We start from the raw sequence: 18,076 nt of genomic DNA, 5'->3' as shown, positions 1-18,076 counted from the left end.
TGACAGGGTCTTTGTACAACTTGTTCTCCATTTCTGGAATGTTTGTCTCTCCCCTCTGTCTTTGCAGGGCCAGCCCCTTCTTGTTCTTGGGGTCACAGCTTACCTATCACCTCCTCACAGAACCTGTCTCTGACCAACCCTCATTGGAAGGTTTCCCTCTCCCCTGGACCTTGGTTTATTTCCTTCCTAGCACTTATATATTTTCCAGTTAACCTGTTTCCTGCCTGCCTCTCCCTCTCCCTACACCATTAAGTCCCTTGAGGATAGGGATGGTGTTCATCCAGTGACCATCCTAACATATCTGGCTAATAAATAGTTGCTGAATGAATTTAAGGAAGATGAATTTACCATCCAACATGGTGCTGTGCAAATGTCCGCTGTGTTTACTCCTCAGAGTAAACATAACCCACCTTCCCCCTCTTCTCCTCTGAAACAATGGCCCGTCCGTACTGGACCTACCAACAACAACAAAGAGAACCCCAGGCACGCTGATGCTCAGAGCCCAGGGAGATGCAGCAGCATCCTTCCAGCCAGGCATCCATGCAACCTTTCAAAGAAGCAGGTTTCACTTTGCTGAGCAGCCACCTGAGCCCTTGCTCATTAAAGGCAGCTTAAGAATAATTTCTACAAGGCCCAGCTAAAGATTCTTGGAGCCACGTGGAGAGAAGCAAGGGGGACCTAGGGACTTTCTCACATTTGCCTCAGCCTTTCAGCTGATGCTCCATGAGGCTGCCGCACAGCTTAAAACTTCACGCTGGGTTAGACTTTTCTAAGCCAAAGCCAAAAGTGTTTTGATGGCAAGGCTATTTCTGAGAGTTGTTTTTGCCTTAAGCAACAAATTATCTGGTCTAAACACTATTTTCCCCCTTCAAGTGGAAAGTTGTGCTTTAATATCTAACAGTGTTCCAGAATACATATGAATTGGCAACAGTGAAGATCGCTTTGGTGACTCAATAGTTTTCTTCTTTCTGATTATTTACAGCATAAAATTCATGGTCATGTTTTTTCCATAAAAGCATAAGCTTGGGAGAATAACACTAAGTGGTTTATAAATATTCCCCAGTTTTCACAAATAATAATGTTTTAAATAATAACACTTGCACAGTACCTGACAGTTTACAAAGGCTTCAATATGCATCATTTTGAAAAACCCAGAAAAACATTGGCCTTTTAAGGAAAGGCTTTGATTTTGCCCCTGTAAACTTTTGATCCATAATTTTATATCCTAAAGCATTCTAGCACAAACAACACTGAACCATCTCTTATGAATATATTTTGGAAGTCTGCTGTCAAAGAGTTCAGTTCACAGGCATCAGCCAAAGACCCAGTGGGGCTGTTAGAAATGCTGGCCCAGATCCATTTTTAAAAGCTGCATTTGAAATGGGGGGTTGTTTCCAAAGGCTTAACTGAAGAGTAATTGATTTCATTGGAAATAAAAGTCCACGTGTGATACCAGTTGTGAAAAAATCTTCAAAATCTAGACTGTTTTGGGGAACAAATGGCTGTCATGTGTCCCCTTTCATTAGTCTTAAGTATCACAAAGGAGAGCAGGGTAAAGTAGCCCTTTGCACTCTGCATGTTGAGGGGTAAACGTTGGGTGAGGATAGGGAGCAGGGTGTAGTTATCAGGGAAATGGCAAAGCTGAAAACACCAGTATTCGAAATCCTCAACCACAAAGGAGCGCCGTGTGCAGGGTCCTGCAGGGTCCAGGGTGAGGAGGAACTGGATGTGGGGAACAGCCTGGAGGAATGACCCATGAGTGAAACATGGCAGGGCTTCCTGAATGCCCCTCCCCTTTGTGAGCAGGGTGGATGGGGTCCTTCACATGGGCCCAAGTCTCTACACCCAAGACACTCAGTAACATTGCTGGCCCCCTGACCCACATCAGATCACCTGGAGGCTGGTCCCATCATGCAGAGGGGGACGGCCCCTCTTCTACATTCCACAGATTGAATTGTGCGAAGAACTTGATGGCAAAAGCAGGCTTTCAGAACGTGGGCCCCAAAGGGCACTGATGCTCCTTCCTCTGCCAGAACAAAGGTGACCTACTGTGCTCACCCTGGGCAGAACAGGGCTCCATCTGGATGGGCTGCTGCCAAATGTAATCCATCTTCTGAGATCCAAACTCCTGGACTTTTCACAAACAGACTGAGATGAATGCTGGCCTAGAGACATCAAAGCAAGAGTCTGGTGTCCCTATGGCTGAGCTTCTCAATTTCCTCTGGATAGAGAGTGTTTCCTCTGAGCCTAAAGGGGATAAAGCAAAGAGAGGTTTGAGTGTTGACAGAACCAGAGCAGTGCTTGCAATCCGAAGCTCCCACTTTCTGAACCCATTCCTGGATGGCCTGGCCCCCCAGCCCAGCTGCAGCTCACCTGGGAGGAAAGTCTACACTGATTTTACCCTCTGTCAGCCATGCAGCTTGTGAATCACTGTGCACAATGAAACAAGACCTCAGGTCTCTGCAGAGAGAATCCAGCCAGCCAGCCCTGACTCCCCAAGGCCTCAATTCTTTTTCAGGCAACAGCAGAATCTGTCAAGAATGTACTGAGCAAATCCTGAAGCCCTCCCAAGCTCCACCCACAGGCAGCAAATAACATCAGAACCCTTAAAATATCAACCTGATGCTGGCTTGCTCCCCCCAGACACAGAATGTCTGGAACTCAGAATGTCTGGATCACAGAATTTCTTAGAACTGTGCAATGATTAAAAACACAAAAACAAAAAACATACTCTTCCCAGGTTCTGAGGACCTCACAGGCTATGGGAATTACACAGTCATACAGAAAGAAAAATCTCTCTATTACAAGGCAGATTTTTAGAAGTCTTTATATTTTAACTTCACCATTTGATATCTACAGTTGCAGCTGCCTTAATATACTTTTAGGGGGAGGGTCAAGTCTGCATACTTACAGTAGGGGTCACAAGATTCCAGGGATGAGGCAAGTAATAAACAGCAACCAAAGGGGCCTTTGCTGGGGCTGTGATCAGCCTGAGCTGGTTAACCCAGCTGAGTGGGCTCAGCCCTTCCTCTACTCTGCTTAATTACTGGCATTTTGAATGCGGGTCCAGAGTGGCCAGCTATTTTGAGAAAACCCTAAAATATCAGATTGTTACAGGGAATCTCCTATTTTTAAAACATTGGTTTCTAGCCTACTGCCTAAAACATAGTGACATTCACTCCTAACACGTTAAACCAGGGAAACTTTCTACTTATTATCTGAGCGATAAATAGATCCCTGGAAAGAAGAAAAATCAATCTTTGAGGCTGTGACTTGATGCTTTTTTCAAATACATGATGGTTTATGGCTTTTAATTAGAAGTTCTTGGAGACACTGTGCAGCAATTCCCATCCTGTGGAGCCTCCATCCAGACCTGCACAGGGTCTGTTACTACAGCCCTGACCTGTCAAGGCAGGTATAACAATGCCCAGGAGAGCAGGAGTTGAGCTCTTGTCTCTGTTTTACTCTCCAACCATGCCCTGATTCCTACACGATTACCTAAAACAGAGATACTCATGATTAAAAATGAAAGACTTGGTTCCTGCTTAGAGACATGGACACATCTTTCCCAGACAGAATCAGATCTGTCACTTGCAGAACACCACTGAATGTCAGAGCCAGAAGGGGTCTTAGAATTGCTCAAGTTCCTCTCTCCCTAGCTCTCTTTTACAGATTGGAAAACTGAGGTTCAGAGAGATAAAGAGGCCTATTCAGGGGCCTTACCAGACTTCCAGGATGCTGTCATTTCTCTCACGGACCTGCAGGAGGGCTTCTGCACCAAGGTAGGTGATGCAGTTGTTGGGCAGCCTGGAGAAGAAGATGGAAGGGTGAGCTTCAAGGAGGCATGGTTCGCAGTTCTCCTCCAGAGCCTCTCCAATCAAATGAGGCTTTGGGAGCTGGCCGGCATCCGGAAGCCCACCTGCCCCCTCAACATGCCCCTCTCCTGTCTGAGATTCCCAAGGAACTCGTGCATAAAGGCTCAACACGAAGAAAAAAGGCACCCCTCTCTCCTCTGTTCACCAGCTTCATTTATCTAATTAAGTAGCTACTCCAGAAGGTGTTTAAGTATGTGTATTTTACTTGCTGGGTGCCACACTTCCTGAGTTTAAATCCAGCTTACCCCAAGGCTTCCTTTTGATCTCCTACAAACTAGTCCCAATTTCTTCATCTGTCAAATGGACCTTAGAGAGTAACTGCTGCATGGAGTAAAAGAATTAAACATAAGACTGACATTCTAAAGCACTTGGCACCACACTTAACTGATAGAAAATAATCAATGAACAGCAATATTTTCATCTGGGAGGCCTTGGGGGCCTAGGGACATGGATTCAAGAAAATATGAGATTGGGAAGGGGAAGATGATACGCTGTCAGGAACAGCAGGGAAGGGGCCATGTATGCCCAGGTGTTCTTTTGCTCAGAGCTGGGCCTCTAGATAATCCCCACCACCCGTCCTTCACCTCCACACATTCAGGACCTTCTCAGAAGCTGACCTAAGGCAACACAAATAATAATAACAGCCCGTATTTATTGAACTCTTACTATGTGCCAGCTGGTTACCTATATCGTGTCAGTGAGTGCTTCCAACTTGACGGAAGGGTCCAATTAGTATCTCTATTTACACCTGAGACTGAAGCACAATGCCAAGGAGAAATAGCTAGTCATGGTGGAGCTGGGGTCCAAACCCAAGCCGTCAGACACCAGAGCCCACACTCTCAACCAACGCTTGGCAGTAGATATGCCTGGAAAAAGAAGGATGTAGGCATCTTTTTTTTTTAATCTATATAAGAAGCTTGATTTTTATAGAGAAGCAGTGCGGGATGATATTCAGTGGTGCTCAATTATATGAATCCCCAAAAGGCAGCATGGGATAATCCTTGCTGTCATTACCTGGCATCTGTTGAGGTCAACTGGTGTAAGTCTGACAATGAGGGAGGACAAATTTACCACATCCACACCTGGTCAATAATAAACTTGAGTATTGCCAAAGGCATCCCTGTGTGCAAAGCCTGGCATCCCAGCTCAGACAAATCCAGTCTTCACCCAGGCCTCCCACCCCAGTTTCCCCATGTGAAGAGTGGAAGTGTTTTCCCCAAACATTTGGCAACTGCCAAGCCCTGCAAAGCAACACAAACAAGTGTTGCCAGTGTGGCTGGCGGGCTGGCAGCGAAGCAGACGCTCTCCCGAGGCAGCTGTCTGCCTGTCTCTGAAGGCAAGTGTTTTCCCTAGGACACATTTGCCAGGGTAGATGCCACCCTCCTTTAGCAGAAGGAGCCATCTGATGGTGCCCTGATGTCCCTCTGAAGTTTGGCACCATGGCTGGTGTGGTGCCAGCCTCAAGAACATGGGCACAAGCCCCTGATGATCACTAACTGGACTCCTGCTGACATCAACTGTCCCTCTCCTTGTGGCACTGGGGCTTTGCCTTCCGAGTCCACCACCAAAGGTCCCCTGATTGCTTCTCCACCAATACTGCCACTGCCCAGCCCTCCAGCTCCCAGACCCATAGGGCCTCCATGAGCTCTTGCCCCTTTTACCAGCTTTCTCCACTGCCTTCCACCTGATCCAGTGCTCTCCAACTGCAGGAGCTCCTGACTGGTTTCCCCGCTCCTGTCTTACCCCTCTCTCACCTGTTTGGCACAAAGCAACAAGCACGATCTTTTTAGGATGTAAATCAGATCATGTTATTGTCCTGATTAAAACCCTCTGAAGGCTTCTCAGTGCCCTTAGACTAAAACCCCAAATCCTTCCCACGACCTGAAACCTATGCGACCAGCCCCCCCCCACCTCTGTGCCACACCACCCTCTACTATGGTCTGACCACATAGGTCCTCCTGTTGTCAAAACCAGTTGCTTGTTTCTGCAGAAGGCCTTTGCACTTGCTCTTCTGCCCACCCAGAAGGCGCTTACCTGAGACCTCAGCTTGGCAGGAACCTTTTTGTTATTTAGGATACAACTCAAACCACCTTCCCAGAGAGGCCTTGACCAAGGGGCAGTAATGCCACCCTCTCCAGCCACTCCTCATAAGTTCCCTTTTGCATTCTTTTTAGAGCCCTTATTACTAGAGAAATGATCTTATTTATGTGTTTGTTTAGTTGTTCATTATCTGTCTCTCCCATTAGGATATAAGAGCTATGTGAGCAGGGCCTGCTCTGTCCTTTTTACCAGTCTATCCTCAGTGCCTCAAACAGCACCTGGTAGAGTGCTCCAGAAACATTTCTCCTATCAGTACACAAGTGGATGAATGCACAGTAGTCCCCCTTATACACACTTTCAATTCCCGCAGTCCACCACAGTCCAGAAGCTCATATCCTCCTCCTGACGTTTGGTCAGAGGGTCAGCAGCAGCCTCATGCTGCCTCACAGTGCCTGCATCATCCACCTCCATCTCATCACGCAGGCATTTTAACATCTCACAATATCAGAAGATTGAGTACAGTACATAAGGTATTTTGAGAGACAAACCACATTCACACAACTTTTACTACAGTATATTGTTATAGTTGTTTTATTTATTATTTTTTTATCTCTTACAGTGCCTTATTTATGAATTAAACTTTGTCATAGGTATATACATATAGGAAAACACTTAGAATATATAGGGTTTGGTACTATCTGTGGTTTCAGGCATCCACGGAGGTCTTGGGACATATCTCTACAGATAAAGGAGGACTACCATAGTGTGAATGCAGGACAAATGAAGGAAGGAATGCACATGAGAATGAGCACAGGCATGCCTGCCTCCACAGTGCAACAGGAGTCGCCACTGGAGGTGACCATGAAAAGAATTCTCCTGCCTGAGCCAGAAAGGGCCCCTGGAGAGCAGGAGGGCAAGTCCTGAAAGCCCTGGAGCAGATGCTCTCAGCGCCCTGCTCTATTCCCTCAGCTTCCAGCTCCAACTCTGCGGGCTGCTTGCTGCGAAGACCTCCACTCTCTGCCTGAGGACATTCTATTGACCCTGGGAGCATGCTCAGCCATGTGCAGGGCAAGCCAGAAATGCTAGAAAATTAGTATTCCTACAAGCACACATCAGCCAGTGAAAGATAGGTAGTCGGTAGATACACACCCCCACAGCCTCATGCCTCGATTGGTTCCAGGATCCTGGAGCTCCCCAGCACCTCTGAGGCCCACCTGCCTGGATGATAACAGGCTAGACCACACACTCGCCCTTCCCCACTGCACTTCACTACTGTCTCACCAGTGTTTGCTGGGACCACCTCCGAAGTAAACAACTTGGACTGGAATGCCTGCCTGTGTTTGGGGGAACCCAGACAATACCAGCTATTTTCTACCAGGTTGCCTTGTGTGATTAACCAGGCAGGAAGCTGTCCAGATCTCTGATTCAGTAAAACTCTCCCCCAAGGCCAGTCATTATTGTCCCAGCTCCTGCCTAAGGGTTCCTTACTTCAGGACTTTTAAGCTTGAATTTCTCTTGAGTCCTTTGGCAAGAGAACACACACCTTCATCCTGGAAATGGTTCTCCTCCAGACTGGCAAGAATAAAAGAGAAAGCCCAGTTGATATGGTAACATTCATAATGAAAGATGATGTCAGTAAAGATTAACCTACTTGCCTCCCATTTAGAAAATACAGCATCTGAAAATCCACTTTTACAGAGAAAGAAAGAAAGGATAAAACAAAGTGTGAGGGTTCTGGATTCCAGAGGCACCTTTGGCAGAGAATTCACCCCAGAGCTCCTCCATATAAGAAGCTCCCTCATGTCCCAGCTACCCAATAACCACTTTCCCTTTCTTGCTTATTAATGGAAGCCTAATTTCATTTGGGGCAGCCACAGGCTTGGTGAACTACATTTCCCACTCAACACTGCAGCCAAGTGACATCCACATGGACATTAACACATAAAGCGAAGAAGCTGATAGGTGGGGCTCCAAGGAAAATGCTCTTCATGGGGAGAAAACCAGCTAGCCTATACCTTTCGTCCTTCCTGGATGTACAGGCTGACTCCTGGAGTACAGATGTAGAGTTGCAGAGGCAGCAGCCATCTTGTGATCATGAGGCAACCAATCACAGGGATGAAGCCACATACTGAGGATGTGATAGAACCAAGAGATAGGGTCCAGACTCCTGCTGACCCCATGTAGCCACCATGCCAGCCCTATACTACCCACCCCCAGATATTAAAGAATCCTTTACAGGTTTAAGCCACTGCAGATGGAGGTTTTCTGTGACTTGCAGCCTAATGTAGTCAGAACTGATACACTCACAATGAGGCATTCCTCTAACAAGAAATTCCAAGTGGTAAAATCCAATCAAGATGCAATCAGTGGTACACTGGCAGAGCTAGTGGGCCCTGCCAACAGCCAAGGGCCATCCACGATATTCATTTTGTGACAATGCTCATATGTTTCAGTGCCCTTCTGCTTCCTGGAAAATAATCAGCATTTTATCTCCCTGATATAACTTAGAACTGCCCAGAACATGTCATAAGAAGACCACACTAGTGGCATCTAAAGGATGGAAAATTTGCAATCAGTGTCAGGTCACCAGTATAAGAATGATTCATGGTTCATCTTTTAACTTCCTGTGAACTCCACTCCACCTTCCAAAGTGACCCTGACTCTGACATCCAGTTTCTGAGCCACTCACATTCACTTTGAAATAATAGAGTATTAGTAGTACACTTGTAGTACTAGAGTAACTGCAACATCAATAATAACCGTAGTAATACTGTCACCATGACAACTTAATATTTATGGAGCGCTTACACTTTCACCAGGCATGATATTAAGCCCTTTACAGGCATTAAGTCATTCAATTCTTACAGCAGTGTTTTATAGTCAGAAGTAGCCATACCCTCATTTAACAGGTAAAAAACCTAACATTCAGAGATTAACTTGCCAAAGATTACAGCAGGCCCTGAAGCTGAGCCTGCTCAATTCCAGAGTCTGTGCTCTCAAACCTTTTGCCACATGGAGGCAGGAAAAAAAACAACAAACCAATTAAAAATACTTAAATAAAAAGAATTAGCACCTATATGCTAGGCTCTATAAGCATCATGCCACCCAGACATAGAAGGATAAATACAATCTCCCAGTCACTCAGGCATCCACTGCTGTCTTCCCCACACAGCTGCTTTCACAGATAAGGCCAGGGAATGAGCAGAGGCTGTTGTTATCTGCCTGCCCAGGGCAAGGAATCCCTCCAACTCACCAAAGTTTTTCCAGTGCCACGTTCTTTTCCAACATCAGTGCTAAGCCTTCAGCACCCACATTGCCTACGTCATCCCCCCACCAGGCTGCATGTAATCAGGGAATAAAAACATGTCAGAGCTGGGAGGGACCTCAGAGAAAAGTTAAGCCATGAAGGGCACAATGCAAGACACACAGAGCCCCACTCCCTAGTCCGCTCCATTTCAGACATCACTATTTGATTACCGTGCACTTTTTCATTAAGCCCAGGAGCAGCCTCATAATCCTTCCCAACACATTGTCCTGGGCAGCCACTACTAGATTGGAATTGGTCCTTGAGATAAAATGTATCTGATTAGCCCAAGATCTTCAATTTACAGACAAGGAATCAAGATCCTTAATGGAAGAAGGGACATCCAGAAAGACTCAAGTGTCCTGACTCCAAATCCAGTGGTCTTTCCTTCACATCCCACTGCCTATCAGAGGAGAGTAAAAACAAAGTTCAAAGACCGTCTAAACTGGCCCAGGTTCTTCCCTCCTCACACTGCCTTCCGCATGGCAATGGGAGAAGAGACACTGAAGCCTACCTGAGCCACGTCAAGCTCTGGTGACCACCCAAGGCTTCAGACAAGGCCTGGGTCCCCTTGCCACCCACCGCAATTCCCCAGAAACTGAAAAGGCCAACAGATAGTTGTCAGTGAGTCAGTGAGCACCAACTATGTGGTAGACATGCATTAATAGTGCCCCTCCACTTTATGGTCCCTGCCAGAGGGGCAAGAATTCCACCCAATTCCAGAAAAGTCTCAGTGGGGCTCCTAGGCTCCAGCAAAGTGGACCTGCCCCCATTTCTTTGGAGATATGGCCAAACTTCACTCACATTTTTCAGCTGCTTCAGACTTATAGAATGGTAGTGGCCCACTTCCTAGTAACTGTACCAACAAGCCCTTGACTGCCCTCTGGGACCACCCGGAACAAGTCTCATTCTTCTTCCACAAGCCAGCTCTTCATCTCTTGCTCCTTCTTAACATCCCCAGTTCCTTCACAGTGTCTCACTCCTTCGCCTTCTGGGTCATCCTCTTCAGACCCACCATAATTTGGAAACATCAAAAATGGAGCCAAGCTCAGACATTGTGACCCAGCTCTTTAACATATGGTAAGTTAGCCTGGACCTGTACGTGCACAAGTGAGCAGACAGCTGAACTAGAATGTGCCCTGCACTTTCACTAGGTAAATAGTTGACCTCTGGCTATTTGACCAACACTGCTCTGTGCTCCAGGGATATGACACTGTAAAAACAAAAGCCTGGACATAAGTGTGCACCAACCTGAGACCAATTAAACAGATTATGGACATCCAACCAGTCAAAGACTAAGCAGCTAGTCTTTAAAAACGAGGTCATAATGATGTGAAAGATATATTGTTAAATCTTTAAAAAAGCAGTATTTAGAACAGTTTTATCATATGATAATGTTTGGGAGTTTTAAACAGTGCCTGGTGCAGACAGGTGCTGTTAACAGGTGTTGAAAGATATATACCCCAGATACACCAAATGTGACCACAAGCAGGAGAGAGCTCAGTGGGGCCTGGACCACCCTTGCTCTAGACTCTATGTGGCTACGAATGCAACCTGGAAATGGTGCTGATCTCCCCAGGAACATAGTCCCACTTGTGGTCAAATGGAGCTGTGGCAATTTGCTGGCCTGTGAAATGGGCTGGAATGCCAAGGCCCGAAGGTTATTCTCGGGTTTTAAAACTCCCAGCTGTTGTCAAATGGACCCAATTCATACCAGGGCAGGAGACAGGCTGCAGGGGCCTACACAGGTGCAACACTGGGAGGTGGTCGCTCTGCCAAGGAAGGCCCACTCTGAGCCCGGCGGTCTGTGGGTCTGCCTTCCCAGCCTGTGTCTGATTCCTCTCCCTTCCCTGCCAGGCCAGGCATGGCCCCAGAGCAAGCAAGAGCTCCGAAGGACATGGTAAAGCCCCAGCCCACCTTGAGTCCAGTCTCCAGCCTTCCCTAGCTCCTTCTCTTTCCTCTGCTCTCACCCCTGGCTGCACATCCTCTGTCAAGCTTTATAAAATTACTGATTCCTAGGCCCTGCCTCTGGATATTTCATTTCATTAGTTCTTCAGAAGCTCCCAAGCAGTTCCAGTGTACATGCAAAGGCAAGAAGCACAGCCTCAGCACCCATGATGAGGACCAGCGGACTTCCTGCCCCCAGCTCATGGGCACTGCCCTCCCCTAACCCAGACATCCTGAACTTCCTGTTTATCTAGTGAAAAGCAAGTTGAGGCAGCCAAGGCTACCCACTCCCTCCCTGTCTGCCTCCCCACTGTAGCCCGGGCTGCCTCTGGGCATTCTGGCTGAAGAGTTTCGCCTGCCCCTAAATCTTCACAGGCCCCAAAGCCTTTCACACTGACCCGTGTGCCCCAGAATCCAACCTAGGAACTGCAGGGAGGTATTGGCTCTGCGCCCCCAGGCCAGCACCTGGGCTCCTGCCGCCATGATGTGGTTATTCCCCAGTCTGGAAGGGAACACAGAGGAGGCTGAGTGTTAGTGCCCACAGGCCTGGGACGGCAGGCGGAAGGGTGGCCTGGACAGAGAAGCACAGCAAAAACTTCAAGGACCTCTCTCAGGACTCAGGAGCCTGTCCTGTCCTCTTGCTCCTGCCAAGCACATGCGGATGCGGTTGGTCAGTGCTATTCATGCCTCAGGGAGCTAATTCAAAGGCTCCGACAACTTCATTTTCCAGCAAAGGGAAAGGAGTGGGGAGACCTGTTTTGCAAAGCACTGTAACAGGCACAGGCGGGAGCCACAATAGGCAGCTGTCCTGGGGGGTAGTTTTCCCAGAGGAGCGAGGGTGACTCACTGTCGCACCTTTTCCTCCTGCCTCAGCCACCCCCAAATGCTGGACTATGTGCCCCCTGCAGCCTTACTGGATCTCCTGTTGCTGTAGGTAACATATACCTGTTCTGAAAGAGGCTGGGGCAGGCTTGGGTGGCTGGGAGAGAGGAGGGGATCCTGCTGAGTGGGGTTGGTGGGCAGGGAGGGGGGCAGTTCATCCAATCCAGATTGTCAGGAAGTTTCAGAGAGATCCCCAGAGCTCTCACCCACCACCCAGGCTTCTGGGAATCATAACATGCTTTCATCTTCTCTAAGGGTTTTCATATGCTTTGAGCCTCTCTCTGGTTCACAACAATCCTGCAGGATGGGTATTATTATCCCCTTCAAGAAGGGGTGAGGTGGCCTCTCAGACCTCTGAGTAGATTGTGTAGCTAAGGGCCCCAGCTGCTGTTTGCCCCAGGCTGCTCCCAGCCAATGACTAGGAGATGTGAGTTTGCTGGACAGACTTGGCTAGGAGACTCCCCAGCTCCTTCCCTGCCCTCTCAGGACTGCACTGAAGTCTAAGGCCCTTCCTCCCTCTCTCCCTCACTCAGGATCACACCTCCTTCACAGTCTGCAGGTCCCCCAGCCTCCCACAGCTCCCTTCCCCCATACCTATTCTCCCCAACAAATCTGTTACACATCTAATCCCTCCCCGGAGGACTGAACTAACATAGGACAAACATGCTGAGAACTTAGGTAATTTTCCTGCCATCATTTAGCCACAAAGCTCTCTATACAAACCACTTACGATGCTGTGCCAGCTTTTTATGTGTATTAACTTGCTTAATCATCACAATAATCTATGAAATGGCTATAATTACTCCCCATTTTATAGAAGGAGAAACAGAGGCACAGAGACACTGGGCTGCCCAAAGTCACACAGCTGATGAGGATTCACTTCTCAGGAAGCCTGGATCCAAACCTCATCAGTCCGGCTCCAGAGCCCCACGCTCTCAACCATGATGCTCTATTAGTAAACCTCAGGCCTCAAATTCTGAGCACAGCACCTTTCTGCTACCCCACAGCTCTCCTGGGGGAAGGGGAAATTGGACCAGCCCACCTGCTCTCGGTATTCTGAGTCTGGGAGAGCAAGTGAAGGCAGCAGATGAGAGTCCTTTATACACAACTGTACAGCTGGCACTGGCCTCAGCAGCCCTGCCTGAGACTGAGCTGCATATCAACAATTTAAAACTGGCAGCGGCTATCCCCAAACCCAGCCCAGAGGGTAGAAAGAATGGATGAAAGCAATTCTTCACTTCATTTTCTCTTACTGCCTCCTACATCCAGGAGGCAAGAATACCCCAGAGAGAATGAAAAGCTGGGCCAACCCGGGGACCAGCTGGAGAGATGACTGAATGGTGTCAGATAGGAAAGAGACTCCAGCTGAGGGCAGGAAGGAGCGGCAGGAACGCAAACTTCTCAGAGGGGAGTGCAAACCCACACCCACCAAGCAGTGAAAAGAGCTTGTGGGAGCTTTTTGGCAGCTGGCCACCACAGCTATGGGAGTGACTGCCGCATGCCTCCCCCCGCAGCAGGTGCTCAGCATTCATCAGGGGAGTCAGCAGCCCCAGAGAGCTTATGATGCTCTTGGATGCAGGGAAGGAAAAGGTCCTGGAAAGCCTCTTCAGCCCTGGGTGCTAATGGTCAAAGGGCAGGAAGCCCTCAACAGAGTCCATCCAGTTCACCGGGGAGGTCACAGCATTAGCAAAAGCCTGCTCAAAATGAGACACTGCCCCTCGCCCGCCCCTTCAGCCAGGAGAACACAAGCCCAGTATGGGCCAAGCCAGGACTGAGACCAGACCTAACTGACTCTGGGAAAGGGACAAAGAATAGTTTGCAGGGAATAGGGAAGCCCTGGGGTCACCTCAGTGCCAGGAAGCTCCACTAGCATGCAAGGAGCCTGGCCACAGAGGGTGCACAGCCATCAGATAGTTTGTTGTTGACAGACTGGAAAATTCTGAGAGGACACATTGAGACAAAGCACAGTGGACAGCAGCCACTCAAACCCAGGGTAGCCCATTCCCTCAGGGACAGGACTCACCCCAGGCCTGCCAGCCATGCAAACACCCCTGTCCCGGCCCATCATCTTGCTCATAGCTGTGGCCCCACGGGTATGGCCTGGAGTGAGGTTGGGGACCTGGGGTCAATGCCATGGCCCAGCCAGACTTAAACTAACTTCTGCAGCTGCTCACAGTGACCGGCATGTTCAAGGAGCTTGCAGATACCTCAGTCTGAGTATTGTTATCTCACAAGTTAAAAAAGACAAAATAAATCTGAGACAGAGCTGACGAGAGAAAAAAAAATTGAACAAAACCCCAAAAGAGACTTTCACTCATCCCCAACATGCCAGCATCTGTGCCTCTGGGAAATTCTGCAAGGACCAAGCAGCCCAGAAAGTTGGAGACTCCCCTCATCCCTAGCGAGGATCCTGACAGCATGTACTATATGGGGGGTGGCTCAGGAAGTGGGGAGCCAGAACCCCTGGTTAAGAACACTGGAATCCTCAGGGAGTCATTGACATGGTCCGAGGCACTGTTTCCAGCTCTGTAAATGGGAAATGATCATCATAGCAACCTCATAGAAGATTTGAGGCAGAAAGGAGCATCGGGAATTAGGCCACTTCCAGAGTGATAGTGTTACTGTCTCAGTTAGCAGATGTAAGGCCAGTTAAACAAGAGTGGCCCCAGAGTCCAGCCCTTCAGCCCAGTGAGTCCCCTCCTGCAGAACAGACCTTGCCTAGCAGGCCCCATCTGACACTCCTCTTGGGGCAGCTCCCAAAACTCACCCAAATCATGAGGTCTTCCGAAACCAGTAGGTCTAATAAGGGAGGTCTTCTGAAAGCATCTCTAAAATACAGACTCTCAGGCCCCTCCCCTGAAGCTGGCAATTCTGTACATGTGGGGTGAGGCCCAGGGATCTGTGTATTTAAAAAACTGCACATGATTCATTTTCAGGCAAACTTGGGAGGCCCTACGTAAAAGATTAACAGCTCAAGCTCTGGAATTCCTCAGTGGAAGTTCTGATCGTGAGCAGCCACTTACTAGCTATCTGCTGGTCCCTTCATCTATAAGAGAGAAAGGTGATATTACTGACTTCACAGGAGGTAGTGCTGAGGATTTAAAGAGACAGTGCATACAGAGGCCTGTGAACATCTGGCATTCAGTGAAAGCTACCTGTAATCACATTGCTTGCATGTTTAGAGCTGACTTGCAGGTGCTGTCCTAAGCCCTTCCCAATAGGACAGGTATTTAATTATCACAAAAGCCCATGGTGTAGGCACTATTAGGATGTCCATTAGGAAAAAGGAAACTGAGGCACAGACAAGTGAAGTGACTTTGCCAAGGTTGCACAGCACCTAAAGGATTTGGGCCTATGTGGCCTGGCTCCAAAGCCCACCCTTAACCAGGACACCATATGGCCTCTCCCTCATGGCCTTCTGTGGGGTCTTAGAGCTGAGATTTTCAGGCAGCAGGTTATGACCCATGGTGGGTCATGAAATCAACTTTGAATGTTCCTAGCAACATTTTTAAAATGGAAAAAGAAGAGAACAGAGAAAGTGGAGTATATCTCATTAATAAGGGAGTCATTTTGTAAAGGTTTTGTTCCAGTTTTGCCTGCATGCATGCCCACCTGTACTCTCTCTCTCTATGGATCACAGTCAAAAAGTGTTGAAAGCCATCACCCTAGAGAGCCAGGGTGGAAAGAAATCTATATGGTACTTTGTATACAGGTTTCCTAGAGGCTGAGGTCTTCAGTTGGCATGGAAACACCTCAAGTGGGAGAGCAGCTCACTCAGCTCCTTGGAAGTGAGCCTGCACTCCTTTCTCTCTTCCCCTCCCCCTCTTTCCCCATCATTCTCTCTCTCTCTCTCTCACACACACACACTCACTCACACACTCTCACACACACACACACACACACACACACATACACACACACACAGAGGAAATGCCCTCACAACAACCTCATGGCGATTTCCACCTTCCCCACAGTGCTGGCAATTTCAGTGTGTGTGGTAAAGAGCAGGGGAACGTGGCCAAGGACTTACATTGCTACTGGAAAAGCAAGCTGGTTCCCATAGACCAGTAGTTTCCTCTGGACCACGTGTATCAGTATCACTAGGGATATTTGTTAAAAACATAGATTCCTGGGCCCCACCCCAGACCTTCAGAAAAGGGAACTGCTGGGGACAGGCCCAAGAATCTGATTTCCACAAGCCCCTCTGCACACAATAGTCTGAGTGCTAGAACTAGACCGCCTTCACCTTTGTCTGAAAATAGGGACGGGACCACAGCCTCCCCTTAGCCCTTCCACACATTGTAGAGTCACTGGGCTTTCCAAATGAAGGAGAGAGGTTCCACTCATTCTAGGTAAGGACTAGCCTATAAGGCTCATCCAGGCCAGTGGTTCCTGAGCAATTGGGGATCAAGGACCCCTTTGAGGACTATGTGTCCACTATCCAGAAATACTCATACTAATATCAGGAAAATAGTTCCACCAGGCAGGCCTCAAAATTTCTGAGTGAAATCATCATGACCCCATCTTCCTAGGAAAGTGGAGCATTGTGGAGGCCATCTTCCATTTAACCAGCCCATCCACTCCTCCCCTCTGTACCAGCTCTCAGACCTGCGGGCCTGATTCCCATGGACTACATCAGCAGGCCCCCTGCTCTGACTCCCTGCTGGGTCAAGGTGGGAGCAGAGAGGAGAGGGAAGGCAAGGGCTTATCAATTAGGTTGCTGCAGCCTCAGCTCCCATCAGGCGGCCCTCTGCAGCCTTCTCTCAGCTAATAGCTCGCGCCCACCCTGCCCTTCAGGCCTGAGGAGGAAAACAGCCCCGCCCAGCCCCGTCCCACTGTAAGGAGCCCCAGGACCCTGAACATCCCTTTCTGCTTTCCCTAACTCTCCTCAGACCCAATTTAAATGTGTCATCTGTTTCTTCCGGAGAGTCATACTGATAACATCGATTAATTGTATTTAATACACATATTAACTATAATATATTATATATTATATTTATAAATGTATGACCATGGTGCCTATGTGAGGGATAACAAAGCCCACCACACAGTTTCTAGTAGATGTCCCTGTGTTTTGCTTGCTGCTTTGGCCCAGAGAAGGTGGTGCCATTCTAATATATTCAAGGAGAGGCATGTCCCTTGTTTGGGGTCAAATAAGGTCACCTGGGGTAAACCAAGAGCCCTGGAGGTCTGCAGTGGATCTGAACTTTCAGCTACAACTTCTGCTTTCTCAAAGGGTTTAAATACGGAGCAGGACATCCCCTTTCAAGGCTGGAAGGGAAGCTGAGAGCCTGCAGTGTGCTGGCCGCCAGACCCAGGCACACCCTCTGCCCTCACCTGGCCCAGGATGTGGAGAGGGGGTGCTGGGGCACAGACATTCCAAAAGGGAACCTCCCACTTTGAGATGGGGCTGAAAGGAATGTGACTGACGCCAAAATCTCCTGTGGACACCACACTACATAAGGACTAAAAGGGCAGAAGAAATGCTGCAGCCACTCTCTATCTCAGATATTCCCATCTTGTTGAGACTGTAAAGTCTCCCACAGGGCACAAGTCACCTCTGCTTCGAGGTAGTTCCGAACAGGCACACATTACACCAAACTCTGCATGTGACTGCAAGGCCCTCATGCAGCCTCTGAAGCCTGTCCACAGACAGGCTGTTCGTGAGGCGTAGGGACTCGTAACCAAAAAGATGTCATTTGTGAATCCCAGCACTGCCATTTCCTGAGTGACAATGGACAAGTTACTTAGTTTCTCTGAGCCTCAAATTGAGGATAATGGGGATAATAATGTCCCTGCCTACAGCCCAGGGTGGATATGGAGATTAAAGGAGGGAATTCCAGGAAGCGTGTAACACAGTGTCTGGCACACAGGACATTCAATAAATTATGGTTTTCATTATCATATATTGAAAGTTAAGGCCCAGACTGGGGAAGGGACTGGGCCAGGGTTGCACATGACATGTGGCAGGACCCGGGCTTGGCCTGGATGCCTGAATCCTAGCACAGTGCTCCAGTACCTGCACCTC

General features: G+C 48.5%; 1 protein-coding gene across 1 annotated transcript in view; it reads right to left on the bottom strand.

Annotated features, from left to right (window-relative positions):
• Positions 1-1,030: 1,030 nt before the first annotated feature.
• The window catches only part of NOD2 (nucleotide binding oligomerization domain containing 2), a 34,366-nt gene continuing 17,320 nt past the window's right edge, over positions 1,031-18,076 (bottom strand). The window contains 10 exon segments of the mRNA XM_073226956.1: positions 1,031-2,247; positions 3,724-3,807; positions 7,404-7,487; positions 9,169-9,245; positions 9,247-9,253; positions 9,734-9,817; positions 11,561-11,668; positions 13,895-13,977; positions 14,203-14,261; positions 15,072-15,094. Of these exon segments, the coding sequence (XP_073083057.1) occupies positions 2,175-2,247; positions 3,724-3,807; positions 7,404-7,487; positions 9,169-9,245; positions 9,247-9,253; positions 9,734-9,817; positions 11,561-11,668; positions 13,895-13,977; positions 14,203-14,261; positions 15,072-15,094 (682 nt within the window). The 3' untranslated portion in view covers positions 1,031-2,174.

The sequence above is a fragment of the Manis javanica genome, chromosome 17, assembly GCF_040802235.1.
Source record: "Manis javanica isolate MJ-LG chromosome 17, MJ_LKY, whole genome shotgun sequence".
Lineage (NCBI taxonomy): Eukaryota > Metazoa > Chordata > Mammalia > Pholidota > Manidae > Manis > Manis javanica.
This window is presented reverse-complemented; position numbering and strand designations above follow the sequence as displayed.